Here is a 26,902-nt window from a genome sequence, read left to right on the forward strand (position 1 = left end):
GACAAAAATAGGTTGAAGCCTAGTCCAAAAGAACATTCATTCTGACTTCACCTTCCCCGTGGACACCAACCTTCCCCTCAGAGTCTGGGCTTCTAGCTCTAGCTAAAGAAGCAGAGAGTTACAACGACTAAAAGCCAAGGCCATGGGGTGCATACTGACAAGGAATGGCAAAGGTTAACATGGTTATTTGGGCAAAGAGAATAAGGACAGCTGTTCAGCACCACAGTGGCGAGCAGGAGGTAGGGAAGGCCCAGCCCGAGCCACAGCCGTGGCCACCCTGTGAGGAATGGACAGGCTGTCCTGGAGGTTTGAGGCTGCCTCTGTGGAAAGGTACTGAAGCCCAGCCAGCGCTATGGTGAGGTAAAGTAGGGTGGGGTCCTGTACCCCCAGAGTTTGGAGATCCTGTCTCTATATCCCCCATGTCCATGAAACCTGGGCCTGGGTTCTATGGGAAGGACAGCCAAGAAAGGAAGATTACTTTTGTTGCTGCCATTGCAGGGGTCCTGGCAGCTGCAGGACAGAAATATCCTTAATTCCATGAGTGGTCATATGAGGTGAGGGAAGCTGCTTAGGGCCTATAGCGTGGACTTAGTTTTAGGGATTGGAGCGAGTCAAGGGCTGAGGGCGTGTATGGGGGAAGGTTGGCTGTGTTGGGGCAGACATGTAAAGATGTCAATTGCTTTTTCTGTTCACAGGCAACATTCTGCTGGGATAACCTGCCCCTGGGCCAAGAATCTTGTGTTACCTTCCTCTTCAACAAGAAAAGAAGTTCAAGGCTCACAGATGAGTGCACACAGCTCAGTACACTCAGCCTCCCCTGCCCACTCCACCCCCATTTACAGGAGATCTACTCCTGCTGTGCACATAATCTGGGATAATTGGGTCTTTAAACATCGCTTCAAGAGTCCCAAGTCCCAAGTAGCGGTGGGCTAGGGAAAGGGCCCTTGGCTTTTGTGTGGCCTGTTATACCTGATCAAGAGATATAGAAAGACTGGAATGTGACACAAGATTCTCCTTTCAGAATCACAAAGGCTTATACTTTGAGCCTTCCTATTTCTATCCTTCACCTTGCATTTCTTTTAATGTCCCCAACTCCCCTTTGATCCCAGTCCTCAGAGATCCTCACGAGGCCAAAACCCTATAGTTCCTTTTCTCAAGCTCCCCTGACTTTAACACCATCAGATTCAACCCCTGACCTTGGCCCTGTCCCAGCAGCAAACAGCTAATCTTTTAGCAACTAATCTCTTGTCCACTAATCTGCTTTCCAAACTCTTGGCACCTGAGCTATTTATAAAGCAGTATTTTATGCGCCATGTTCACCCCCCCCCCCCAGGACCCTATTCTTCTCCCCTGGCCCCCACCAATCTGAAAATTCACAGGACCTTGGGTATAAGAGGTTGGAGAGGCGAGCATAGCGACCAGAGCTGGAGACGGATGTGAGCTTCACCTTCCTCCCCAGGTAAATAGTCCAAAGTCCTTTTATTTCCAGCCCATACTAGGTCCCATATCCCCTGCCCTTAGCACCTTCCTCAATATATCAAGACGCATTTGAGGGGCACCTTTCCCAACAGAGCTGGCAGGCACTCAGGCCCAGATACCCTGGAAGAGACCTCTGAAAACTCCCCTAAGCTCCTCTCGGGCCAGATCTAATACACATCAAAGAAAAGCATTAGCGAGATATCTTTCTCTCTCTAAAGATCCCTACTCCAAGGCTTAGCACCTGGGGACATTGATGGGGGTAAGAGTGGGCAAAGCTGGGGAGGATGATGAGAACAATGAATAGGTTCAAGGAAGGCTTTCAACTTCCATAGCGGCTTCTGCCACCAACAACCAAGAACATGAGGGCACCTTTACTCATCTGCACCTTTCTCCTTTCTTAGCTGTGTTAAGGCCACCGTGAGGTGAACTCAGGCTCAGAACCCATTGCAAAAACCAGAGTCTGGGTTTTGTTCATTCATTTATTCATGTATCTAACAAACATGTCTTGGCATCTACCCTGTGCTAGGTGATGCTCAACCTCATCCAGTACAATTTTCTTCATACTTTCCTGGATGAAGGCCTTTCTCCACACAAATTCCTTCTCCCAAAATGCTCTCGAGAGGAGAGGGCCCCAGCTATTTAATAAAGCCTCATCCTTTCTGGAGAACAAACAGTATGATTGGTCAATAATTTGTAAAAACTAGGGGAGTTTTTTTCCTGTGTCCTGGATTGGTGAGAGTATGCCTGAATAAGTAACCCGGTAGGAGGGAGAATAGGAAGCATGGATGGTGGTGAGTTGTCTAAGAAGAAAAGGTTATGTCACACCAGGTGTGTCCAGATGGTATATCAAAGCCAGGTAAGGAGAATGGGACCAAATGATTGAGCCTCCCTCCTTCCCCTCTTGCCAGAAAAGGCTCAACATCCACACCATGGCCAACATGTCTAGGTATGTAAGAACTCCTAATTCTCTGCTTCTGTGACTTGTGGCTTACCCAAACCCAACGACTTGCCTTTGGGGTGGAGGGGTTTGCAACCTTTCTTCTACTTGTGTTGCCTCCACCTGGGTGTCACTTCATTCTCCTTGGGCCTCTTCCTCTAATACTAGAAATATTTCCTTTTCTCCCCAATTCCCTTTCTTTCCTTTCCCTTCTTCTCCCCCTCCCTTCTCTTCCAATCCCCTTCCATATCGTCTGATTTTCTCCTCTTAGGGTGTTTAAGAAGACCTGCTCCAATGGCAAGGTGAGAGAACCTGACCCAGCTCGGCAAATGAAAGGGGAAAAGGGATAGATGTGCATGTCCTTCAAGGTCTCAGGGGTTTGGGCTGGGGCCATAAAAGAAGATTATGAGAGTAACATGGGAGGTTGTTCCACAACAGCTATCCATCTACCTGGGGAAACGGGACTTCGTGGACCATGTGGACATGGTGGAACCCATTGGTCAGTGAGTCTGAAAAGGGAAAGAGCCTGGGGAGAAGGGGAGTGGGAGCAAGGGAGTGAAAGAAAGCCAAGAAAGGACCATGCAGAAGAGGAACTTCTGTTTCATAGTCTGAGGACTTTTCCTGACCAGGGTGCCGTCTCTCCCCCTCTCCATAGATGGTGTAGTCCTGGTTGACCCTGAGTACTTAAAAGGCCGAAAGAGTAAGTAAAAATCCTTGTTGGTCTGTGTATATGCCAGGGACCCCAACCTAAAATGTCACATACACCAGACAAGTAATCTGAATGAATGGACTGGACGAGTGGACCAGAGAGTTATCAGAAAATTAAAAAGTGGTTGGAACTGTGAATGTCTTATCTGATAGAAGCTAACAACTGGGAATTTCAGCCCAGTGTGGCCAAATTTTCTGATTGTTAAAGAAGAACTGGAAATAAAGGTCAGAATAAGACTTTGAGAGGCTCAAAGTCTGAAAAGATTCTAGTGCCTCTTCCCAAATAATATTTAAAGTAGATATATTTCTAAAGCATTAATTACATTTTCTTTTCCAAGATCACACAAAATTTACATGTGTGCTGAAATTAAACGCTTTTTTCTAAAATCTCTGATTTTCTCCCTTATTGTTGGTGGGGCCTTTGCTTCACTGCTAACCTGAACACACACTTAGACTGCCTACTGAAAGATCCAGTACACCAGAAATCCATATTAGTAAAATATGGATTAAATTATTAAAATTTGCATTAAGCAAATGTCCTGATTTTCAAATGTTGGCAGCTAATTAAGAGATTTTTTTAAATCTCTCTTTGATTTGGATAAATCAAAAAACTTTATTTTTCCAAGGGCTGGATGTGACCTTCAGGCTGCCACTTTGCATTTCTTTTTCCCTTTATTTGCATATGTTTTTCCATATCTCCTTTGTGTAGGGAAACCCATTTTTTCCATTAAAAAAAAAATCCCAAACAAAGAAATAAAACAATAACTACAGCAAGTAACAGCAAAAGACATTACTCTGGTTATAGTACTATAGTTCTAGATTACACTGAAATAATTGCTTTGCCATTTTTTTCTTTAATTCTTGCTCTGTGATCCAACAGATTGAAAATTGGGTTCCATTTGAAAAAGGTTCAGAACAAATTGATGAATACTAGTTCAAATGTAACCTTTAGGTATTGTGGAATAAACCAAACTTAATTGCTCAGATTAAACAGTGTGGATAAGCAGTCCATCCACTTTTAAATATCAGAGGAATTTTGGGGTATAGCCAGTAAATTAATCAACTTATTTAAGACTCTCAATTACTCTGTAGTTCTAAACCCTAAATCATTTTTTCACAGCCCTACAAAATTTCCAGAATAACCTACAGAAAAAAATCTTCAGTTTAAAAAATGTATGTCGACCCAGGAAATAAAATGTGTTTATTCCTTTAATTTTAATCTTCATGTCCCTTAGTAGTTTTATATTATTATTCATTTAAGCTGTATGTATTTAAATTTATTCCTTAGCTTTTTTATATGCTTTGTTACTTTTATCAAGATAATCTTACTTGCATAAGTAAGTGGTAGTGTGAATGAAGTGTGGTTTAACAAAAATTGATGTGGGATCTTTCCGTATTATTTCTTACAACGGCATGTAAATCTACACTGATCTCAAAATAAAATGCTTCATTTCAAAAAGGCAATGAAAGATAAGTCATAAATATCTAAGGTGGCCTTATATTTAATTACAGAAACAAAGGTGGGAAGCAAATGAAACAAATTAAGAGCAGTTATCTCTGAAATATGTATGATGGCAGAACTTTGATTTCTCTTTTTGTTTGTGTTTTCTAATTGTCACACAACTAATATGTATTATGTATATAAATAACTTTAGAATAGATGTTGAATTAAAAAAACTAAAACAAGCTATTTCTTAACACAAAAAAGGATGATTGTAAACTGTCAGAGAATCAATAAGATCTTGGGGGTGGGGTGATGCCCTTCCCACCACATACCACAAGAACAATTCATCTGATTAACACACCCTGAGCTCAGGGGCTATTAGATACCCTTTTGCCTGGCCCCTCCTCTTTTTCTGATTTCTCCTCTCTTTCACTTTATCCCTTCCCTTGCTTCCTTCCAGCAACCTCTTTTCCTCTTCTCTGTTTTTTTCTTTCCTTTGCTCCCTCTTTCCTTTTCCTATTCTTGCTCTCCCTTTTCCCACTTTTTTTGGCATAACTGGGAAACCCAGATGAATTTAATTTGTTGTATCTTTTGAAAATTGTTAAGTTTGTCCTCATGTAGAAACATTAGAAAGTACAGATGAAGGAGAAAGACTGTAATCCTCTCACCCAGAGATAATCACAAATATTTCAGTTCACATTTATTCATATTTTCTGTGTAAAAATATCTATATTTTTATTTTAAATGCTATATTATACATAATACTTTCTAACCTTCTTTTTTGCCTCTGCAATATGTAAAAATCTATACATTTTTTGGTTGCCTAGTACTATATTGTATGAGTGCACCATAATGTATTTAGCCAACTTTAACCACTGGACATTTTTTGCTATGACAAACAACCCCATAAAGTACATACTTGTATGTATTTTTTTTCATACTTGTCCAATTATTTCTTTAGACTAAATGCCTGGAAAAGGAATGAACGGCCAAAGGGTAGTCACACATTTTTAAAGCTTTCTATCACCAAATTGCCCTTCAAAATGGTTGTACCAATTAACTCTCCCTCGTGCAGGGTATCCTGGAGAAGGAAATGGCAACCCACTCCAGTATTCTTGCCTCGAAAATCCCATGGACAGAGGAGCCTGGTGGGTCGCATGGGGTTGCAAAGAGTCGGACACGACTGAGCGACTTCACTTTCGTGCAGGGTATGAGGCTGCCCATTGTCCCAGTCACTCTAAGCACTACCATTATCGTTACTTTCAGTCTTTGTTGTATCTTTTGAATATAGATTCATTTTCTTTGCTTGTTTGTAATTTTAAAAGCAGATAATCTGGCTGTTGTATATTTTGACTTCTTAAAAATACAAAAATAAGTTGGTTTCTACTAGTGTGTGGCTCTTGGTAGTTTTCTTTTCTTTGGGTCAGGGCTCCTGATTAAAAATAAGATTCTTGACCCCTATTCCATTTTTTCCCCAACCCCTGTTGTAAATCTTTCCTTCCTTCAGTCTCTGTCACTGTCCTTGGACAGATATCTCTTATCCCACACTCCACTAGTGCATGAAGTAGCTTTCTATTTGTCCCAATAATCTTAGGTACTAGCTGTGATGTATAAGTTCAGTTATTATTGTTCCATCTCTCTAATATTCCCATGATCATCATCATCATCCACATCTATAATTTAAGTTTCCACAGGGATTTCTCGTACATCACCTCCTTACAACCATCCTGTGAGTTAAGTTGTGCACACGAGTCTGGGCTTTAGAGTCATGTCTGAGTTAAAATCCTGGGCTGTCATTTAGCTGCTCTGAGCTCATTTTCTCTACCTGTAAAACAGAGATAATAACTGTAGAGCTCTTCTGCAGTCCTATTATTGACAGGTGAAATAACTGAGGCTCAGACAACACGACGGATTTCTACAAGTCGTATGCAAACCTAGGTTCTGACCCTAGAGAATTACGCAATGAATACCCTGTACCCATCACCTAGTTTTAAAAAGAATTATAGAAATCAACTGAAGTCTCCTGCGTATCCTTCCCTAATCCCATACTCCTTCCTCCCTCCACCTCAGGTAATAACTATTCTAAATTTGACATTTATTGTTCCCATGATGTTTCTATACTTCTAACTTTATATTTATATATCAGTGAGCAACTTTGGTATTGTTCTACATGCTTTTCAACTTTATATACATGGTATGATTGTGTATATCATTCTTCTTTTACTCAACTTTTGAGACTTAACCATGTTAATACATGGAGTTCAGGTTCATTATTTTAATCTCAGTTTAATATTCCACAATATGAATATACCATAACTGTTTACCCACTCTCCCACTGATAGGTATTTAAATCATTTCCAGTTTTATGCTATGACAAACACTGATGCCATGGACATTTCATATATTTCTCCTTATAAACAAGAGCAAGAGTTCCACTAAATTCTTCTTATTTCATAAGATATGAGCAGATTCCACTTTATTGGACAGTGCCCAACAGTTTTCCAAAGCGGCTGTACAAACATATACTCCTGCCACAGTATGTAATCAATTGTTTCACATCTGGAGCATTGTTCAACATTTAGTGCTGTCAGACTTAAAAATTTTTGACAGTCTGAGGAGGCAGAAATGTCATCTCATTGTGGCTTTAATTTGCATTTATCTGATTACTAATAAGACTGGACATGTTTTCATACTTCATTGGCCATTCCATTCCATGCTTCTGTGTAGAGCCTATTCATACATTTTGAACACTTTTATATTGGAATGTTTGTATTTTTATTACTGATTTGTGGGAGTTTTTTTAGATACTATGAACACTAAACTTTTGTTCCAGGTGTTGCAAATATTTCCTCTCAGGCTTTTGCTTGTTTCATTATTTATAAAGATACTTAATGTAAAGAAGTTTTACATTTTACTGTAGTCAAATGTGTTAATCCTTTTCTTTGTGGCCATACTGGTTTGATAATATTACATTGTTTCTCCATGTCTTCCTCTGAGCTTCCTCTGCCGCTGTTAAGATCTCCTTTCCCCTCAGACCTGACAGGTCACTCTTGTTCCTTTGCCTGCAGTGTTTGTCATGTTGACCTGTGCCTTTCGCTACGGCCATGATGACTTGGATGTGATTGGTCTGACATTCCGCAAAGATCTGTACGTACAGGTCCAGCAAGTGGTCCCAGCTGAGTCCAGCAGCCCCCGGGGCCCCCTCACAGTCCTGCAGGAGCGACTGCTGCACAAGCTGGGGGACAATGCCTACCCCTTTACCCTGCAGGTACTGACCCCAAGCCCTAGGTAAGGCTTCTAGGGAAGATTAAGAGAGGAAGCTAAACAAGGAGAACAGAGGAAAGGGGTCCCTATTTCTTCTGTTTGCTGACCTCCTTCTGATCCTTTAGATGGTTGTCAACCTGCCCTGTTCGGTGACACTGCAGCCAGGTCCTGATGATACAGGAAAGGTGAGGTCTGGGTTCTCAAAAAGATGGACAGAGGGATAAATGGACAAGACTGGAGAAAGGGACAGCTAACGGATGGGATCAGATATTTCCTTATAAACCCACGAGGAAGGAAGTGGGCAGTGTCAGAAATGAGTTCTCTTTGCCTCTGCCCCTTTGCAGGCCTGCGGAGTTGACTTTGAAGTGAAGAGTTTCTGTGCCGAAAACCTGGAGGAGAAAATCTCCAAGAGGTGTTTCTGTGGTCAACTTCCAAATCCCTGCCTCTAGCCTGCACCAGGAAACAGATCTTGCTCTCAGGACAGAAACATCCTTACTTCTAACCTCTGTAGCTGCATCACCACCAATTCAGACGCCCATTTCTGAGTCCCCTCTAATTTCTCTTCTTTGCTCTAGAGCATGGGTCAGCAAACTCTTCTGTCAAAGGCCAGACAAGAAATATTAGGCTTTGTGAACAATGTACTTCCTGTTGCACCTACTGAATTGTGCCACTGCAGCGTGAAAACAGCCATGGGCAGTATGTAAATGAACAAGCATGGCTGTGTTCCAATACTTTATTAACATTGAAATTTGAATTTTATATAATTTCCACATGTCATGATATATTATTCTTTGATTTTTTCAATCACTTGAAAATGTAATGACCATTTTTAGCTTGTGGGCCATACAGACACAAGCAGCAGACCAGACTTAGCCAGTGAGCCATAGTTTGCTGACCTATGGTCTAGATACCTACCTTGAGGGTCCAGAGGCATTCTCTGAGGGAAACCTTCTGCCATCTCCACCACCCAAGCGAGGACTGGGCTATAGGTTTGGCACAAGAAAGGGCTGTGGGTCCTAAGGAGATGTTCTGGCTGTCCCCTTGGCCTCTACTTAGAGACTCTGTGCGGCTGGTGATTCGGAAAATACAGTTTGCCCCCCTGGAACCAGGCCCTGGCCCCTGGGCCCAGACTGTGCGCCGCTTCCTCCTGTCAGCTCAGCCCCTGCAACTCCAGGCCTGGATGGACAAGGAGGTTTGTGACCCCCATTTCTTGTCCCCTAGCTTGCAACCACTCTGAAACCCTTTCTTTATTGATCTCCTACTTGGGAAGACAAGGGTGGAGGCCAGGTTGGCAAGAGTGCTGAGGAAACAAATTCTAGGTCTTTATCTGAGTGTTCTCCCTCCAACCTTATAACGGGCCTCTCCTCCTGCTTTAGGTAAATTATCATGGCCAACCCATCTCTGTCAATGTTTCCATCAACAACTCTACCAACAAGGTCATCAAAAAAATCAAGATTTCAGGTGAGCTTCTTTTCCTGTCTCCCTGCCTCTGGTCCCAAATCCATACGTCTTTTTCCAGAACTCTGCCCCCACTTACCCAGTCTGCATTCATCTAGGCTTTCCCTCCATTGCAAGCTTATCAAAACATACATCTCTGTTCATCCATATATGCACATCTTAGTACATCACATGAAGTGTGCCCGTGTACAAGGGCAGTGAGTTGGGGTCTTGAGGATGACTAACTAGAGTCGTGTGCTTTTCTTGGCTCTGCAGTTGACCAGATCACAGATGTCGTCCTGTATTCACTAGACAAGTACACCAAGACTGTGTTCGTTCAGGAGTTCACGTGAGCTGGTGCCGGGGCTGGGGTCAGAGGGCTGAGGGGTAGGGTGGTGGAAAGAGGGTCAGGGTCTGGGAGGCAGAAGAGAGGATTGGGGAAAGAAGGAAGTGGGGAAGAGGCCAGGACTGAGGAAGGTCAAGGGAGGGCTGACGTGGAAAAAGGGAGGGATTCTCAAGAGAGCTAGAGGGAGGATACACACAAGAGGATCATCGAATTCTGAGAGAGGGTGGGGGCATAAGATGATTTCCCACCAGAGTGAATCATTCCCACTCTCCACAGTCAGACATGTCAGCTCTCTTGGATATTCCAGTAGGTTCATGGAATTGTGCAAAATACTCTTGGGAATGAGAATCACTTAGTTGGCAAGCCTAGCTTAAGTTCTTCTCTTCTTTTCCTTTCAAAGGGAGACTATAGCTGCTAACTCCACCTTCTCCAAGAGCTTTGCAGTAACCCCGCTCTTGGCAGACAACTGCCACAAACAGGGCCTGGCACTGGATGGCAAACTCAAGCAGGGTGACACCAATCTGGCCTCTAGCACAATGTAAGCTCACATGTAACTCCCAGCCTTCATTTTCTACCCCACAACCCATTCTGTGTGCTATATACACAGTTCTGAGGTTTCACCTTCAATGAAGCCTACCTGTTTCAAAAAAATTTTAAACATTCAGAGACACCTCTTGGCAAGAGGGCCAACAGTAAGCTAAATAATACCCATGGGACCAAGGACAGGCTTAGGTCATAGGCAACAAGAAAGGAAAAAGTGGATAGGAAAAATTCCTTATGTTGTATAATATTTTAAAGCTCAGAAAGGTCTTATGTATGGTACTGTTATCCTCATAAGAATCCCATTAGGCTGGATATGTGTTCTTATTCTATTTTACACTTAATGGTCCTGAGGCTCAGAGAGACGAAGGAACTTGTCCAAGCTTGCACAGTGGCAGAGGTGGAAAAGATGCTATCACATGTCATCTGGCTCTAACACTGTGATCTCTGTAGCAGCTACTCTCTAGTGAAGATAGAAGTTCAGTAGAAGACAGATGAGAAATGGAGAGAAAAGCGGACAAAAAAGAATATGATAGGAACTGATAGAATTATATCATCATTCATTTGGTCTGATGCCTAACACTTGGAGGCCCTAGTGTAAGATGTGTCTCCTACCGAAAACCATCTGCCACCATCCGACAAGCATTCATTCCCACTGCCTTTCTCTGTGCTTTATCAATCAGGTAGCAATACATTGTTATTGCTTGAAAGAGACTGAGAAATCATCCCAATAGCATTACTTTGGCGATAGAGGATCAGCATCCCAGGGCAATGAAAAATCTTGGAAAATCTCCAAGATCATATGGCTTTCTGTATTTTCCTTTTCTTAAAATTAATTAATTACTTTTGGCTGAACTGGGTCTTCGTTGCTGTGTGTGGGCTTTCTGTAGTTGAGGTGAGCAGGGGCTACTCTTCATTGTGGTGGCATCTCTTGTTTGCGGAGCATGGGCTCTAGAGTGTGGGCTTCAGTGGTTGTGGCACAAGGGCTTAGTTGCCCTGCAGCATGTGGAATCTTCCCGGACCAGGGACCGAACCTGTGTCCCCTGCACTGGCAGGCAGATTCTTATCCACTGTACCACAAGGGAACTCCTGTGCCTTATTTTTCAATCAGTCGGTTTTCACTGAATGCTTGTTACATAATCATTTCTATGCTAAGCAATGTGGGAGGGTACAAAGAAGTTGAAGATAGTCTCTGCCTTCAGTTTATGGCTGAAATGGGGAACAAAGAGGAATGCGACCCAGCAATCCCACTGCTAGGCATACACACCAAGGAAACCAGAATTGAAACAGACACGTGTACCCCAATGTTCATTGCAGCACTGTTTATAATAGCCAGGACGTGGAAGCAACCTAGATGTCCATCAGCAGATGAATGGATAAGAAAGCTGTGGTACATATACACAATGGAGTATTACTCAGCCATTAAAAAGAATACATTTGAATCCGTTCTAATGAGGTGGATGAAACTGGAGCCTATTATACAGAGTGAAGTAAGCCAGAAAGAAAAATACCAATATAGTATACTAATGCATATATATAGAATTTAGAAAGATGGTAATGATAACCCTGTATACGAGACAGCAAAAGAGACACAGATGTATAGAACAGTCTTTTGGACTCTGTGGGAGAGGGCGAGGGTGGGATGATCTGGGAGAATGGCACTGAAACATGTATATTATCATATGTGAAACGAATTGCCAGTCCAGGTTCAATGCATGATATAGGGTGCTCGGGGCTGGTGCACTGGGATGACCCTGAGGGATGGGATGGGGAGGGAGGTGGGAGGGGGGTTCAGGATAGGGAACACGTGTACACCCATGGCGGATTCATGTTGATGTATGGCAAAACGAATACAATATTGTAAAGTACTTAGCCTCCAATTAAAATAAATATTTATATTAAAAAAAAAAGAGGAATGCAAATGCCATCTATCAGTTAAATGTTAGTATGTGTAGTTCAGATTAAAAATCCAATAGGAGTTCAAAGAAGCCAGCATAGCTGGAGGAGACAGAAGGAGCTAGATCTTGAAGAATGTGTTGGATTTGGATAGCAATAGAGGAAGAAAAGAGAGTTCCAGGTTGGGAATATAGCCTGGGAAAACGTTAGAAGGTAAGAATCTGCATGGCTTGTTCTGAGCAAGGAGAGAGGATGGGTCTGGTTAGGTCATATCCCAGGTGTTAGGGAGTTAGGGCAGGAAGGTTAGAGAGGCTAGGTGGGACCAAATTGTTAAGGGTTGTGAAAGTCAAGCAGTGTATTAATTATATTCAGAGAGGTAGCCTCCTGAGCAGAGGGTGACATGGTAAAACTGGATTTGAGGAACAGAAATGCGATCCCAGTGAGTAGGAGATCAGAGCCTGGGAGACCTATCAGATGACAAACGATGCACAGGAAGGGACTGGGGGGCTGAATGAGTTAGCTCCCTCGCAGCCATTTCCCCTCAAACACACAATGATGAATACTACCACCTCCCAGTCTTCGACCAGGAGTGGACAAGGAGCTACTGGGGATCCTGGTGTCCTACAAAGTCAGAGTCAACCTGATGGTGTCCTGTGGAGGGTGAGTGAGAATGCAGGGTCTGTCTGGGCAGGGGCTGGGAGCCACTTTTGTTTTCTTCCCAGTTGGACTGACCCATTCAACCCGCCCCTTCTCTGGACCCATTTCCCAAACCTGTGAGCTCCATGAGCAGGCTACCTTCCCTTCCAGAAACCGATTCTGTGGTTGAGTTGGCCTTACAATCCCTAATTCCCCTGTCAAATTAGGTTGCTACTTTCCATTTCCAGCTGCTAATTTTAGGGTGTCATTCTACCCTCAGCATCCTAGGCGACCTGACAGCCAGGTAAGAGACTGTGGGGTGGGGGGAACCAGGGCAAGAAAGGGAGGATGCAATCAGGAGATCAAAAGAGTGATAAGGGAGAATCTAAGGGCACCCTAGGACCAAAAAACTGAGGGAGAGAGCTTCAGGGAGTAGCCTTGGAGGGAGATCTGTAACCCAATCTTGGGATCCTTGCAGTGATGTTGGTGTGGAGCTCCCCTTGATCCTGATGCATCCAAAGCCGTCAAACGGTGAGTGACCAGGTGGGACTCACAGGAACACTGGTCCCGAGGGTTGGGGACCAAGCAATTCTGATTTCATGAATCTAGGACTGGCAGTTTGAGTAGAGATTCTATAGCAGTAGGTAGGTTGGGTGAATAGCTTTGCAGGGCAATTGTGTGTATGCGTGTGTGCACACGTGCATGTGTGTATGTATTGTGTATGTATGAGAGGGAGATGGTCAAAAAGGGAGAGGGAAGAGTAACAAGACATTTCTTCAGGGAACTTATTGGCTTTAATCCATATTTCCTTCCCTCTCTATGCTCACTACAGAGGCTGCTAGGTAAGAAAATGTGAGGCCTGGAAACCCCGGCCCCCACCCCTTTCCCCACTGCCACTCTCCATTTTATGACAATGGAAATGTTAAAAAGCTTCCCTGGAGTGTTTTCAATAGGTGTGCAGTGGAAACATATGGTTTAGTAGTGCTTTTCATAAGCCCCTTTCCCTTTTTGCATCCCCCGCCCTCCACCTCCTGCTTTTCTCCCAGTTGTCATCCTTCACCCTCATCCCTTCCAGTCTTTTCTTTTTACCCTGCCTCCTAGCCCTTACTTCTTGTTTTTCATTTTTCCATGCCTTCTCTCCTTCCCGCCCCCCATTCTTATTTCCCCTCTGAGGGGGGGACTTTTGAGTTGGGAGATTGGGGAAGGAATGAAGGAAACAAGCCCAGTGTGGTCCATGTGGGGCGGGGGCAGCTGAGAGGGGGTGAGGGTCTGAGCTGAGTGGCAAGGAAGGGATCACTGCTCTGGGGTCAGGAAATGGGAGTGGATGATGCTCAGAGTTGTTCCTAACCTTCTGTTCCCTTCTGATGCTTCTGCAAGCTCTGAGGACATAGTCATCGAGGAGTTTGCTCAGCAGGAACCCAGTGGAGAGAGCCAGGAGGCTTTGGCAGCTGAGGGGAATGAGGGCAGCTGAGCGCCTGGCTCCAGTACCTACGTGTGGGAGCCCTCTGCAACACTCAATAAATCAGCTTGTCCGATGTGCCTTCTGATCTCTTTGGTACTTCCTCCTCTTGGAGGAGGGTAATGGAACTATCTAGAATGAACCAACTCCCCGCCTCAAGCCTCTTACCCCAACTCCGCACTAGTGATTAGATTTCCTGCAGCATGTGCTTTTCCTCCAAACAACCCCTGACTTCCCTCTGGCAAGGCCACCTACCCTCTGTGAGTGCTTCAGCTTTTTGGCCATCCCTGTCCTCATCCCACCCCCAACTATCCCACTCCCAGGATCACACACGGCCCAGCTGCCCCACCACAGGACTATGGGCAGGGCCTGAGAGGGCATGGCCCCAAGCCCAGGCCTGAAGGTGACATTGATGGTTGGATGGAGTGCCATGTGACCCCAGGCAGCAAGTGCCACCCACCTGCCAAGCACAAAGCACACCACAAGGCCCCACTGCTGAGGCTTCAGCCTGGGATCCATCACACCCGAGCGCCAGTCTCTGTGCAAATCCAAGCCCTGCAATCCTTGGCTGGCAGAGTGGTGGGGGCCTAGGTTGGGCTTTGGGGATAGGAAGATGTGATGGTATGGAATGGAGTAGGGGGCTCTCAGGGGAATCAATATCCTTTTCACCCAGGGTGTCACTTGGCCTACTTATCCTCACCCACTTTATGTACAACAGCTTGGAACCCAGCACTTGCTGGGTGAGCCCAGTACAAGGCATCACACAGTACGTTTTTGCCCCCTTCTTTGGCCGACTTACCTGGGGATTCTTTTCCTCAAAGTTATCTATTGTAAGCATTGAAAAGTTGAACCAGGACACTTTTCAAGGGCCATTCTCTATTTCCCTGGTGGCTCAGACGGTAAAACGTCTGCCTACAATGCGGGAGACCGGGCTTCAGTCCCTGGGTCAGGAAGATCTCCCGGAGAAGGAAATGGCAATCCACTCCAGTAGTCTTGCTTGGAAAATCCCATGGATGGAGGAGCCTGGTAGGCTACAGTCCATGGGGTCACTAAGAGTCAGACACAACTGAGCGACTTCACTCATTCACTCACTCACTCAACTTCTGGGTCTAAGACTGCCTAGTACTGGGGGTAGAGGAGGGGTACAGAGTAAGTATCTGGCCCTCCTTTGCAGGCAACCTTTGGCATTGACTTCCTGTCTAAGATCAAGTCCCTGGAGGACCGAATAGTGAGTGTTCACTCCCACGTCACTAACCCAGTACCTCAACCACTTAGGCCTATTTATCACAGTAGGGTAGCACCTACTGTGCTGTGCTTACTGTAATGTAAGCCCACATTACCTGTGGATAAAGGAGAATTAAAAAGTGAAACCTCTACAAAAATAAATAAATAAGAAAAAAAAGTGAAACCCCCCCAAATCACCAAACCCTGTGCTGTTTCTTATTCTGTCTCTTCTCATCTAATCTCTACCTGTATTTAACAAAGTACAAGTAGTCTCGAATCCTTAAATCTGTTGCTCTGTAGGGTCTTCCTTCATGAAAACAGTCTACTGAGATAGAACCTCTTAAGATGGTAGGCACTTACTTGGTTTGTGGCCATAGTCGCTACTTTTCAGGAACCCAATTTCCTTGACTCTCTTGATTTTCCCTTCATCAAATTCTAGCCCTTAGAAAGCTAGTTAGCTGCAGTTATGAAACACAGCTGGCTAGAAGCACTTTTGCAGCCTAATTTCTAGCAACATTCATGATTCAATTATTGCTGTGGTTGTCTTCAACATCCCAAGTGGGTGTTATGCCACATTTTACCTGAAAAGGGGATTGCAGGAAGCAATAGAGAGGTTGGTAAAACTAGCAAACAGGATAAAAAAAAATACAAGCATGAGTGCATAAGGAAAAAAAAGGGACTAGCAGAGAGAAAGACAGGTATGTTATTCTCTTTGAATCTCAACTAAATGTTTCCACTCTTTGCAACACATTATCCTGTAGACATCAATTTTTTCGAGGCAACAGGTAAGTGGGTAGAAGATGTATGGGCAGAGAGAGGTAATTATATCATCATCATGTTGGTGGGTAACAAGATCGATCTGAACAAAAGGAAAGGTATGACTACAACTGCTTCTGGCATATCTAGCTCAGTCCCAATGGGGAGGGTCTCAGTTCAGTTCAGTTCAGTCACTCAGTCGTGTCCTACTCTTTGCAACCCCATGGACTGCAGTGCGTCAGGCTTCCCTGTCCATCACCAGCTCCCAGAGCTTGCTCAAAATCATGTCCATTGAGTCAGTGATGCCATCCAACCATCTTATCCTGTGTCGATCCCTTCTCCTGCCTTCAATCTTTCCCACCATCAGGGTCTTTTCCAATGAGTCAGTTCTTCACATCAGGTGGCCAAAGTATTGGAGTTTCAGCTTCAGCATCAGTCCTTCCAATGAATATTCAGGACTGATTTCCTTTAGGATTGACTGGTTGGATCTCCTTGCAGTCCAAGGGACTCTCAAAAGTCTTCTCCAACACCATAGTTCAAAAGTATCAATTCTTCAGCGCTCAGCTTTCTTTATAGTCCAACTACTGGGAAAACCATAGCTTTGACTAGATGGACCTTTGTTGGCAAAGTAATGTCTCTGCTTTTTAATACTTTGCTCTATTTACTTGGGAGATTTACCTGTGTCAGGGATTAGAGCTTTGAGGCTTCTTGGTCCTAGGGAAGCATTATTATGCCTCAGAAAGGACTATCCCTATCCAGTAACTCTGGGTCAGAAGGGGGTCTTACCACTATCTGATCACTTACTTCATTTCTCATTTATCTAGACAAGTCTCTACAGAGGAGACAGAATTATTGAGCCCAGTGGCAAAACCAGTTGCAATGCAAAAAATATAACTTATGTCTCTTTATGATCTCTCCATTGCATTTGTCCCTAGTTATTCACCATGGCTTACTCTTTTGGATAACCTTGGCTTGTCCTATTGTGGGGTGGGGGTAAGGTTCATCTCCATACTATGCAGTGCAAAGGCCTGGAATCATGTCTCTGAACCTGACCTTTGTTTTTTCTTTTGCACAAAAACACACACACACATACACACACATATTCCAAGGCATGGCTTCTGCCCTTCTTTCCAGAGGTTAAATCCTCTCTACTGAAGGAAGAGGAGGGGATCCTTTCTCCCAGTCTTGCTGAGGTAGGGAGAGTACAGGCAGAGAAGGCAAACTTCCTTTGCTGAGTTGATGGCCAGGCCAATTTTTCTGCCTGACATACTGAAGGGGAAATGGGACTAACTTCAGCCCAAACCAGCTGCCTGGTTTGCTTTTAGGTGAAAGGGATGAGAAGATAAAAACTTCTTTTCTGTGTCTCCTAGAAGATGCCTCTGAGAGTTGAGATTTGACTGCAGCCACTTCACTCTACTACCTTCCTTCCTTAACACACACTTTGGTGGTGAAATCCAACTGGGACCCTCCAATGAGTCAGGCATCAAAAACCATTGTTCCTATTGACAGCTTAGGCTATCTCTCTGCCTAATTTGATCAATTTGCTGTATTTGGGTTTCCCAGTTAGAGTCCTCCCCCACCTCACATTTACGGTTTAAATACTTGGCTACTTATGAAGCTCTTATTCAGTTCCTAGGCTTAGGAGTAAAACAGAACCCCTGAAAATGCTATCTTTTTTTTTCCTTGACCACTTCTCACAGTTACAAGGTGGAAAGTTCTTGCAGAGTCCAGGAATCAATCCCACCTGACCATTGGGATGTCTTACTGATAAACAACATCTGCAGGGGATGCAATTCTACAGCAGCTGCTGCTGCTAAGTCGCTTCAGTCGTGTCTGACTCTGTGTGACCCCACAGATGGCAGCCCACCAGGCTCCCCCGTCCCTGGGATTCTCCAGGCAAGAACACTGGAGTGGGTTGCCATTTCCTTCTCCAATGCATGAAAGTGAAAAGTGAAAGTGAAGTCACTCAGTCGTGTCCAACTCTTCGTGACCCCATGGACGTAGACTACCAGGCTCCTCTGTCCATGGGATTTTCCAGGCAAGAGTACTGGAGTGGGGTGCCATTGCCTTATCCGCTACAGCAGCTAGAATATCTCAAAGACCAACACAGTTCCTTCTCCATTGTTTTCTTATCTACACCTTCAATATATGACAGGTCCTTTCACCTCAGTCTTTTATTGTTTGTGCCTTCTCCACACCATACCTACACCTCCACAATGCAGTTGCACCACGGTAGTGTCCCAACACAGAACCATTCTAAGTACCTCAAAGTAAGAACCAATTTAGGGCAAGAGGATTTTTGCCTCTTAGGCCCGTGGCACCTGGCTGGGACTTTTTACCCTGTTCACTACACTTCTTAGATGAGTTGTCTTAAAACCTTTTACCCACAGGGAGAGTCTTGAACCTCAACATTCAGTAGACTCAGCCAATATGCCTTTGTGCAAGTATCTCAGCCCCTAGTTTCTTACTCAGATGGCCATTTGGGGGCAGCAGAGCAAATATGAACATATATTCTACGTGAGGCTGGGGGGGATTTCACTAGTGGCTCAGATGGTGAAGACTCCACCTGCAATGGAGACCCAGGTTCGATTTCTGGGTCAGGAAGATTCCCCTGGAGAAGGGAACAGCAACCCACTCCAGGATTCTTGCCTGGAGAATTCCATGGACAGAAGAGCCTGGTGGGCTACAATCCATGGGGTCACAAAGAGTCAGATACGACTAACACTTTCACTTTGCAGGAAACACAGAGACAGCTAGATTGACTGTACCTCCAGCTCTGCTCACCAGGATGTTGCTATCTGATGATAGCACTGAGCCCCTAGCAGAGGTACCATAGTAGAGCTGGGGTTGGGGGGTGTTTATAGGAAGAACCAGAACTTCCTCACAGAGATATGTTACTATTATTTAGAACAGTTTCCCATATTTGAAGACTTACTCAAATTCATGAAAAAGAAGTGGCATGGAAACCCTGGCTGATTAGTGTTTGGCAGAGTCAGTAAATTGGTTGGTTTGTGCAAAATTTGGGGAGAGTAGATGGCGTGCTGCAATTCATGGGGTCGCAGAGTCGGACATGACTGAGTGACTGAACTGAACTGAGAGTGGGAAAGTGAGTTAACTGTGGCAACATGAGTAGAGGTGGTGCTGAAAGTGCAGAGGTGCAGCCTTCTAATTGTGACTTTTAAAAATTGAGGCATAGTTGATGTACACAATTGTACTGTGCCTGAATAAAAAGATCTTTAAGTACAAAAAAATAAAAAATAAATATATATTTAAAAAATCAGACATCTAGGCTACATCTCAAACCAATAGCATCACTCTTCATGGGGAAGGGCCTCAAAATATATATTGAAGTTTCCCAGGATTCTTCAAGGAAAATTTGGGACTTTCATTATGGGGTACAACTTCACCCCATACCTCGTTAGATAACTTTCTATTCTTAATGGGTATTGTGAACATGTCAATGGCATTACACATGGCCTGGAATATCTAACAATGGATTGCTAAGAACATGACAGAAGGCTATTTGGGGGTTGGGGTGAAGACAAGGGGGAAATCAGCAAGCAGTCAGTACTACTCAATCAACCAGGTGGAAATTGGGAACCGACTGCTTACTGCTATCCCTGAAAAGAAATGCATCTAAGCCTCTCCCTTAGTTTATGTTCCAGATGAAAGAATCCGGGAAAAGAGAAGACAGAACTATATTAATACTGGCTCCTGCACAGAAGTGGCCATAGTTCATGGGGGAAGAGACACCGTTTCCTCCAGTACCCCTCACCCTATACCCATTCCTGTCATACTGCAGATAAGTTTCCTGGGTCTCCCTAACATTCTGGCCAGAAAGAGATAATTGTGAAGTACGTACAGTGTTGCTCTGTTGCTTCTAGTGGTTCCTCTCTTTGGAAGAGCTTTTATTTTTATCTCAAAAGCATTTATCACCCAACCAGTATCATTCAAAAGTCACACCAACATGTCCTCAGCATTGTGTTTTACTTTTTTGCAGGGAGAAAATAGAATGAGGGAGGGGAGGAAAACGTGGTTCCACTGAGTCTCCAAAATGTATGGGTATACATTGCTAGTATAAGGATAGGATGAGATGGTCAGGCAGATTAGCAGGGAGGCCCCCAAGATCCTTTTTTCTACTGATTTGTATATGCTAATGAAAATGACACAACATATGTGGAATTGCCTAGCACATGGTATTCAATAAATGTCAGCTGCCTTCTCTAGCAGGGTTCTCCACAGGCTAAGAGATACCTAGACATCACCATCCTTCTCCTTCCAGGGTATGAAGCCCACATAGAAAACTAGAGAACTCAAAGCACAGTACAGTTGGGAAAATGCAGTTGGCCAGCTGGCTCAGTGCAGGGTCTTGCTGTCTCCCCATCCTCCTGACTCCACTCTCCCAGGGTGAGGCTGAGAGTAGTTTCCCAGATGGCTTCCCTGAGACCTAGCTAGCTTGTCCTAGGAGATCCCATGTGGAGGGCTGTGGGTTGCAACGCTCTAGTGCACAGTCCTCTCTTTCTGGCGATGATAATCTTGGGGAAAACAAGAAAGAAAAGGAAGAAAAGCACAGGTTATTTTCTGGCCTGAGCTCCCAACTCCCCATCACCAACTTGTGGGGCCTCTAGTAATCAGTATTTAAAGAGTTCCCACTAAGGGTTCTGCCAGGTAAGCAAAAAAGAGAGAGACACTTACTGTAGGGAAAGAAGCGGACCCGCATGCTGATTTCTCGAGCTGTCTTCAGGATCTCAACAGCCTGGAAGGAACATGGCAGCTTGTACAAAAGAAGAGATACAACCCAGGACAGAATCATAACAGGAGGAAAGTAGTTTGCCACTCCAACCTTCTGGGTCACCAATAGCTGCCTCCCTCTTATCAAGGTGAAATTCTTTCTTATGAAGTTACACATTAGGCTAATCTTACCCACTGCATCCTACCTGGGATGGCTTCTAGCCTCACCACAGCCCAGGTGCTGTGCTCACCTTGCTGTGCTCAATATCTTGGAAATCCACATCATTCACAGCTAGGACTTGGTCCCCTTCCTGAAGTCCTGCTCGATGTGCATCAGAGTCAGGAATCACCTGTAATATATATAATCAAGGTAGGATAATTTCAAACAATGTAAGTGAAATTAAGTGCCGTTCAAATATAAGGTACTATACTGGTTGTGTGTGTGTGTGAGAGAGAGAGAGAAAGAGAGAGAGAAATGATGTGGGGAAACAGGTGGCTTGCAAGGTAGGAAGTTGTAAGTGGGCAAGGACAGTCTCACAATGCCCCTTCTATAAGTCTACTGAATCATCCTTCTCCCCAGCCTTGGGACATCAGGGTTCAGCAATCTGATAACAAAGGGAAGTAGCTATCCATATTGCCTACCAGGCAGACGCACCTTGGAGATAAAGATGCCCAGCTGGGAGGCCTTTCCTCCTCGGATGTTAAACCCCAACTGTAAGACAAGAGCACAGAAGGGGGCTCAATACAGACCACAAACACAGGAATATCTAGTAGCATCAATGTATGATAGCTTGCCTGATGTCCCTCAGAGAGCAGTCAGAAGTTGTGGAAGTGGCATCTCAGCTTTTCTGCTCATAAAAGGAAGTTTCTTCACCTCCTTATCTGCTTCCCAATTCATCCCCCCCAGCCATGGCCAACTTCTGGGCCTGGTATGGACAAACCTAGCCTGGAATAAGAGGCAATTGTTTCATAAGCTCACCTGAGCTCCAGGGGGCTTCTTCAGTGTAACAATGCGGGGCAGAAACTGGGTCAACTCATTGTTGTAGTCTGGATGGTATACCCTCTGCAAGACACAGCAACCCCAGAAATCTTGTTATCAGGCTTACTACTTTCATCCAGAACACAAATGCATCACCCTGAAGCCAGGAGAAGGTGAAGTCATGGACTTAGTTTAAGTAAAACAGATAACACTGTCCAAACAGGTAGGTAGATAGCAATGGGGAAATGCTAGCAGCCCAGGAGCCCCTCACTTCTTTACCTCAACAGAATGGAAATTAGAGCTCTGAATTTTCAGAATTCTCTGGTGTAATGGACTCTGGTAGGAGGATTCCACAAGAAGCTCCCAATGGGCCCAGTTGCTCAGAATCCAACTTCTAGCTAAGATTCACTCTCCACTGAGCTTTCTAACTGCCATCCTACCTTTCATATATTATCCTGTGCCTATGGGAAAAAAATTCCTTGTACAGATGGTTCCCACCTCATGAGGAGGAATCCATGCTGGGGGATTCTCATAGGCAGGCAGGAAAACCACCGGGTAGTCATCGTAAGGAATCCGGCTGTCCATCTCCAGCAAGGACCTGGAATGGAAGCGTGAATCAAAGCTGATGAAAATGGTTTAAAAGGGAAAATAGCCCAGCAAGTTTTAGAAAACAACCCCAACCCACTCCAAGACTCTCAGTCTATACGCCCAGCCAACTTCTAGGTAGGTGATAGATTTTGGGAGAGAAGGAAGAAAACTATCAACTTGGCTGAATATCTGGATGCTAACAACCTGTTAGATACACTATAGAAATGATCTGCTTTCTCACAACAATCTTGTGAAACATATGTTACCGTCCTCATTCTAGAGAGGAGGAAATCAGGATCGAATCTAAAACTGACTACTTTCAAAATTCAACGGAATGCTGATTCCAACTATCCATAGAAACTCGGGGCAAGGCACCGCCCCACATTCCCTAATGTGATCAGTAATGGTGGAGGTCCGCAGATTGGCCTTTCCTTTACCACCAGCCACCTTCCAGATCTCTTTTCCGCATCGTGCCTGAGTTCTGTGCCCAAAGCGCTGTAAAAGTTGTCTTACTACCTCTCCCACCCGCAGGCCTCAGGGGCCGAGTCTCAGCTCACCGCCAAGTCAGCCTGGGAACCGGAAGCGGATGTTAGGCTGAGTTGGAAAGAGGCGGGGTCAGGGCGCGACGCGCTAGTCCCCCTCCCATGCGTCTTCCTGCGCGCGCCGCGTGCGTGCTCCGCCCTCAGGCTGTCTGCGCTCCGATTGGCTGGCGCCTCAGGGAGTGATTTGAAACTTGGCGGTTAAACCTCTGGTTGGGACAGGGCGGCAGGAGACCTGGTTAATGGACGTTTAGTTTGGTGAGTTAAGAGGGCACCTTAGCTCAGGATCTGCCCTTCCCGGTACCCTGGTGCTTTGGTTCTTTGTCGTCGTCTCCGCTGGGTTTTTGCTTTCCATTTCAGAGGCCACTTCGCTGTTTTCAGAGGGTCAGGGTGATGGGCAGTCCTGTCCTGGCCAAGACTGAGAGACAGTGACTTTCCCGAGACAGCGATCCCGCTGGGAGGGAGAGGCTGCCCCTGTAGGCTACCGCTGACTTCCCTAACCCACTACACCCTCCGAGGAGGGCCAGAACTGAAGGAGGACGCTCTCCCACTCCTGCCGACCTACCAAGGTTTATCAAAGAGCATCTTTTTCTTTTTTTTTTTACCCTCAGCAGAGACGGTGCGGAAGTAGGATCATGAAGGAAGAGGTGAAGGGCATTCCTGTAAGAGTGGCACTGCGATGTCGCCCTTTGGTCCCCAAAGAGATTAATGAGGGCTGCCAAATGTGCCTTTCCTTCGTACCCGGGGAACCTCAGGTGCGTAGCAGAGTCCTGGACCTCCCTCTGAACAGCTGGTGCCAAATAGCAGTGAGGGGCATGGTCTAGCCTTTCTTTTTTTTCCTTACTCCTTGTCCCTTGCCTTCTCTAGGTGGTGGTTGGTACTGACAAATCTTTTACCTACGATTTTGTGTTTGACCCCTCTACTGAACAAGAGGAAGTCTTCAATACAGCAGTAGCACCACTCATAAAAGGCGTATTTAAAGGTGAGACTGGTTGATTCTTCAAACGGTTCTTGAACATATACTATGTGTCAGGCACTGTGATTGGGTGCTGCCAATACAGGAATGGATGAAACATGAGTCCTGCCTTCAAAAAGCCCACAACCTAAGAACTGACCCAATGAAAAGTACCTTTATGCTATATTTGCTTTCTATGGTTCTGCTTGTCTTTGACTTATGTTTTTGTTTGTTTGCTCTGAAACCTCGTTAGATTTTAAGTTCTTTGATGGATGCTTATGAGGCACTAGTTGAGGTCCAGGCACTGCAAAGCCTCTTGAGGGATTCAGAGGTAAATAATACAGCTTCTGGGCCCTGAAAGAGTTCAAAGTCCAGGAGTAGGAGTGAAAGTAGATGACTACGTACACACTGTTAAACACATAAGAAATATTAAACTTTTTGCTTCATTTTTTTTAGACAAAAGTATTTAAAATGTTAAAACCTTTGAGATTTCCTAAAGCCCCTGAATACACTGGCCAGTTAATAATCTTGATTACAGAAGAGAAGCCAGGGCTTTAGTGTTATTTAAGACTATGGCAGAGTTGTGAAGAAGGGAGCAGTGCCAGAGGGGTGTCTAATTGTTAGTCTAGTACAGTGGTTAGTCAAGATTCAAAGGATTTAAAAGAAGTAGAACCATGGCATACTAGTCCTTTAAAGTTGAAAGGGATATTTACACATCATCTAGTCTATTTTTCTTTCCATCCAAAGAAAAATACTTTCTAGCAATATCTCTGTTAAGTGAACTTCCAGCATCTGGTTAATTTTTTTTCTTTGACAGAAATATCACAGATTGGTTTTTGGACTACTCTAATTGTGTTAGATTATATTGAGATGAAATTTGTTTCCCAGTAATTTCTACTCAGTGACATTAGTTCGTCCCTCTAGACAAACAGAAGCCTTCTTCCAGGCAATAGCTACTCACATTTTTTTTTCACTTTTTAAAATGATGTCATGGCTTAAGACACATTGAACACTTTGTTTCAGATTTTTAAAATAGTAAAGCAGTAATTTCAAACAAATGTTGCAGGAACAGCATAAAGTACTTTTTTTTCCTGAACTCTTTGACATGAGTTGTCAAAGGGTTGACCTGATGGTCCCCTGAATACTTTAGTGTATATTTGCTATGAACAGGAGCTTTCTCCTATGTTACTACAATATGACCATCAAAATCATGAAATTAGCATTGCTACAACACTACCATCTGGTACTCAGACTTCAATCAAGTTTCACCAGTTGTCCCAATAATGTCCTATATAGCAAAAGGATCTAGTTCAAAGTCATATGTTGTATTTAGTTGTACTGCCTCTGTAGTCTTCTTTATTATAAAACTCATTTGGTCTTTTGACTTTCATGATCACGACAGTTTTGAAAATCACAGGCCAAGTTTGTAAATGATGTTTGTTTATGATTAGATTCAGATTGTATATCTTTAGCAGGAATATCGCAGAAGTGGTGCTGTATTCTTCTCATTGAATCCTACAGGACAGCACACAATTTTGATTTGTTCTATTACTACTGATGTTCTTTATGATCATTTGATTAAGGTGGTATCTGTCAGACATCTCCACTATAAAGTTAGTCTTTTTCTATCTATATATTTGGAGGACCATTATTTTATTCTAATTTTCTTCTAATTAACCATCCCTCCTTTCCTTTAGCCATTCCTAAAGAAAAATATGGCATCCAGACCCTGAATTATTCTGTTATCTTTCACAGAATGTACCTTCACAACTTCATAAGAATGTTAAAGTTCTACTTTTACATTCTGTTTCTTTTTTGAAAGTGTGGGGTTTTTTTTGTTCATATATTAAACAAAAAAAACAAGGCTTCATTCACAATATGAATTACATAATTGTAAAATTATTACATACTAAATAGTTATTCCAGCATTAAACTGATTTCTGGGATCCTTAAACAATGTAGTGTGTTTTGCAACCATACTCAAGTTTTATGTTTTACATACAAAATATGTTCTTTACATCAAAGTACATATTAACAAAACTAAGTTCTAGAAATCATATATCCTCTAAGACTACTTAATGAAAAGTCCTTAGTAGGGAATTAAAAAAATAATAATACATCCATTTGATAAATATTTTTGTAGAACTTAAATGAAATTTATCTCTGGAATTATTTTTTTAGTAAATATTCTCTTTGTAAAACAGTTCTGCAGATGAATGGTGAACGCTTATTTCTAAAATGAAATGGCACTGGAAAATAGCTAGTGAAATTTTTTCAAAGTAAAAGTATATCCTTTACTTGAGTTTCAAGAAGTTGTAGCTACTTACTATATTAACAAAAATCTGAAATAAAATTATTCCCTGTTAATCCCTTTACAGTTTCTTAAAAAAAATTAGTGGAGATAAATTATCTACCAGCTTTAAAATCTAGTTATGTTCACTGAACAAAAATAAATTTGGTTTCAGAACATTGCCTGTTAACAGTGAAGTATTATAAATAGTCCATGTTAAGCTTTTCTCAACTCATTTCTATAAAATATTAAAAATAAAATGGGAGAAACATTCAATACTTAATGGAAGATACCAACATCTTTCCAATACAGAATTTAACTCACAAAAAATTTAAATAAAACCTTAAATATTTTAAAAAATACAATACCAAAAAAGTTTCTAAGGTAGATTTGCTTCAAAAATGTTAGTGCGTTTAGGATTAACTAGCTTTCAAGCATTGATACCTTTGGAATACAACTGTAGTCCAACTTTAATTCATAAGAATTTTAAAATTATACATTCTAGTTTATAGTTCTGAAAAAAAAATCTGAACTAAATTGCTCTTTCAAAACATCTTTAGTTGTCAGAAAAAAAAATATGTTGGTCACTAGTTAATAAACTGGTTTTAGCATGAGAGGTCCTCCTTTTTGTTTAATGAAAGTTTTCATTTTCTATTTTGTGGTATTGCTTTTATATGAAGAATAAGTAGAAAAA

At 43.4% G+C, this 26,902-nt stretch overlaps 3 protein-coding genes across 8 annotated transcripts in view; 2 read left to right on the plus strand and 1 right to left on the minus strand.

The window, feature by feature from the left end:
* The first annotated feature begins 1,154 nt into the window (after positions 1–1,154).
* ARR3 (arrestin 3) lies at positions 1,155–14,225 on the plus strand. 3 transcript variants are annotated; one of them, XM_044936909.1, is made up of 16 exons: positions 1,155–1,459; positions 2,388–2,425; positions 2,688–2,718; positions 2,855–2,915; positions 3,072–3,116; positions 7,637–7,836; positions 7,958–8,017; positions 8,177–8,244; positions 8,889–9,024; positions 9,209–9,293; positions 9,546–9,618; positions 10,016–10,153; positions 12,628–12,711; positions 12,968–12,991; positions 13,166–13,218; positions 14,065–14,225. In XM_044936909.1, the coding sequence occupies exons 2-16, from the start codon at positions 2,409–2,411 to the stop codon at positions 14,076–14,078; spliced, it is 1,089 nt and encodes a 362-aa protein (XP_044792844.1). In that variant the 5' UTR covers positions 1,155–1,459; positions 2,388–2,408; the 3' UTR covers positions 14,079–14,225. The 3 variants fall into 3 exon arrangements, with proteins under 3 accessions (XP_044792844.1, XP_025132124.2, XP_044792843.1); XM_025276339.2 differs by lacking the exon at positions 1,155–1,459 and adding an exon at positions 13,520–13,529 and having other exon boundaries at positions 2,355–2,425; XM_044936908.1 differs by lacking the exons at positions 1,155–1,459; positions 12,968–12,991 and having other exon boundaries at positions 2,358–2,425.
* Positions 14,226–20,096: 5,871 nt separating this feature from the next.
* PDZD11 (PDZ domain containing 11) lies at positions 20,097–23,117 on the minus strand. 3 transcript variants are annotated; one of them, XM_006074197.4, is made up of 7 exons: positions 22,982–23,117; positions 22,335–22,434; positions 21,837–21,920; positions 21,513–21,569; positions 21,109–21,207; positions 20,822–20,882; positions 20,097–20,661 (listed from the first exon to the last, which is right to left on the minus strand). In XM_006074197.4, the coding sequence occupies exons 2-7, from the start codon at positions 22,419–22,421 to the stop codon at positions 20,627–20,629; spliced, it is 423 nt and encodes a 140-aa protein (XP_006074259.1). In that variant the 5' UTR covers positions 22,422–22,434; positions 22,982–23,117; the 3' UTR covers positions 20,097–20,626. The 3 variants fall into 3 exon arrangements, with proteins under 3 accessions (XP_006074259.1, XP_006074258.1, XP_006074261.1); XM_006074196.4 differs by having other exon boundaries at positions 22,941–23,057; XM_006074199.4 differs by lacking the exon at positions 21,513–21,569 and having other exon boundaries at positions 22,941–23,057.
* The window catches only part of KIF4A (kinesin family member 4A), a 131,080-nt gene continuing 127,258 nt past the window's right edge, over positions 23,081–26,902 (plus strand). The window contains exons 1-3 of one of the 2 annotated variants that reach the window (XM_044936992.2): positions 23,081–23,221; positions 23,575–23,718; positions 23,831–23,945. In XM_044936992.2, coding sequence (XP_044792927.1) covers positions 23,599–23,718; positions 23,831–23,945 — 235 coding nt within the window. In that variant the 5' untranslated portion in view covers positions 23,081–23,221; positions 23,575–23,598. The remainder of the gene's footprint in view (positions 23,222–23,574; positions 23,719–23,830; positions 23,946–26,902) is intronic. The other variant, XM_006074201.4, reaches the window with a different exon arrangement.

The sequence above is a fragment of the Bubalus bubalis genome, chromosome X (assembly GCF_019923935.1).
Source record: "Bubalus bubalis isolate 160015118507 breed Murrah chromosome X, NDDB_SH_1, whole genome shotgun sequence".
NCBI classification, from domain to species: Eukaryota; Metazoa; Chordata; class Mammalia; order Artiodactyla; family Bovidae; genus Bubalus; species Bubalus bubalis.

What these genes read in the sequence shown, in the direction of transcription:
- PDZD11 (XM_006074197.4), bottom strand. Translation starts at nt 22,421, where the DNA reads ATGGACAGCCGGATTCCTTACGATGACTACCCGGTGGTTTTCCTGCCT. An exon ending in CATGGATTCCTCCTCATGAG is followed by an intron (nt 21,921 to 22,334) that starts GTGGGAACCATC and finishes TGTGTCTTGCAG; the next exon opens with AGGGTATACCATCCAGACTA. An exon ending in AGAAGCCCCCTGGAGCTCAG is followed by an intron (nt 21,570 to 21,836) that starts GTGAGCTTATGA and finishes CTTGTCTTACAG; the next exon opens with TTGGGGTTTAACATCCGAGG.
- ARR3 (XM_025276339.2), top strand. Translation starts at nt 2,355, where the DNA reads ATGATTGAGCCTCCCTCCTTCCCCTCTTGCCAGAAAAGGCTCAACATC. An exon ending in GTGTTCGTTCAGGAGTTCAC is followed by an intron (nt 9,619 to 10,015) that starts GTGAGCTGGTGC and finishes TTCCTTTCAAAG; the next exon opens with GGAGACTATAGCTGCTAACT. An exon ending in AATCTGGCCTCTAGCACAAT is followed by an intron (nt 10,154 to 12,627) that starts GTAAGCTCACAT and finishes ACCACCTCCCAG; the next exon opens with TCTTCGACCAGGAGTGGACA.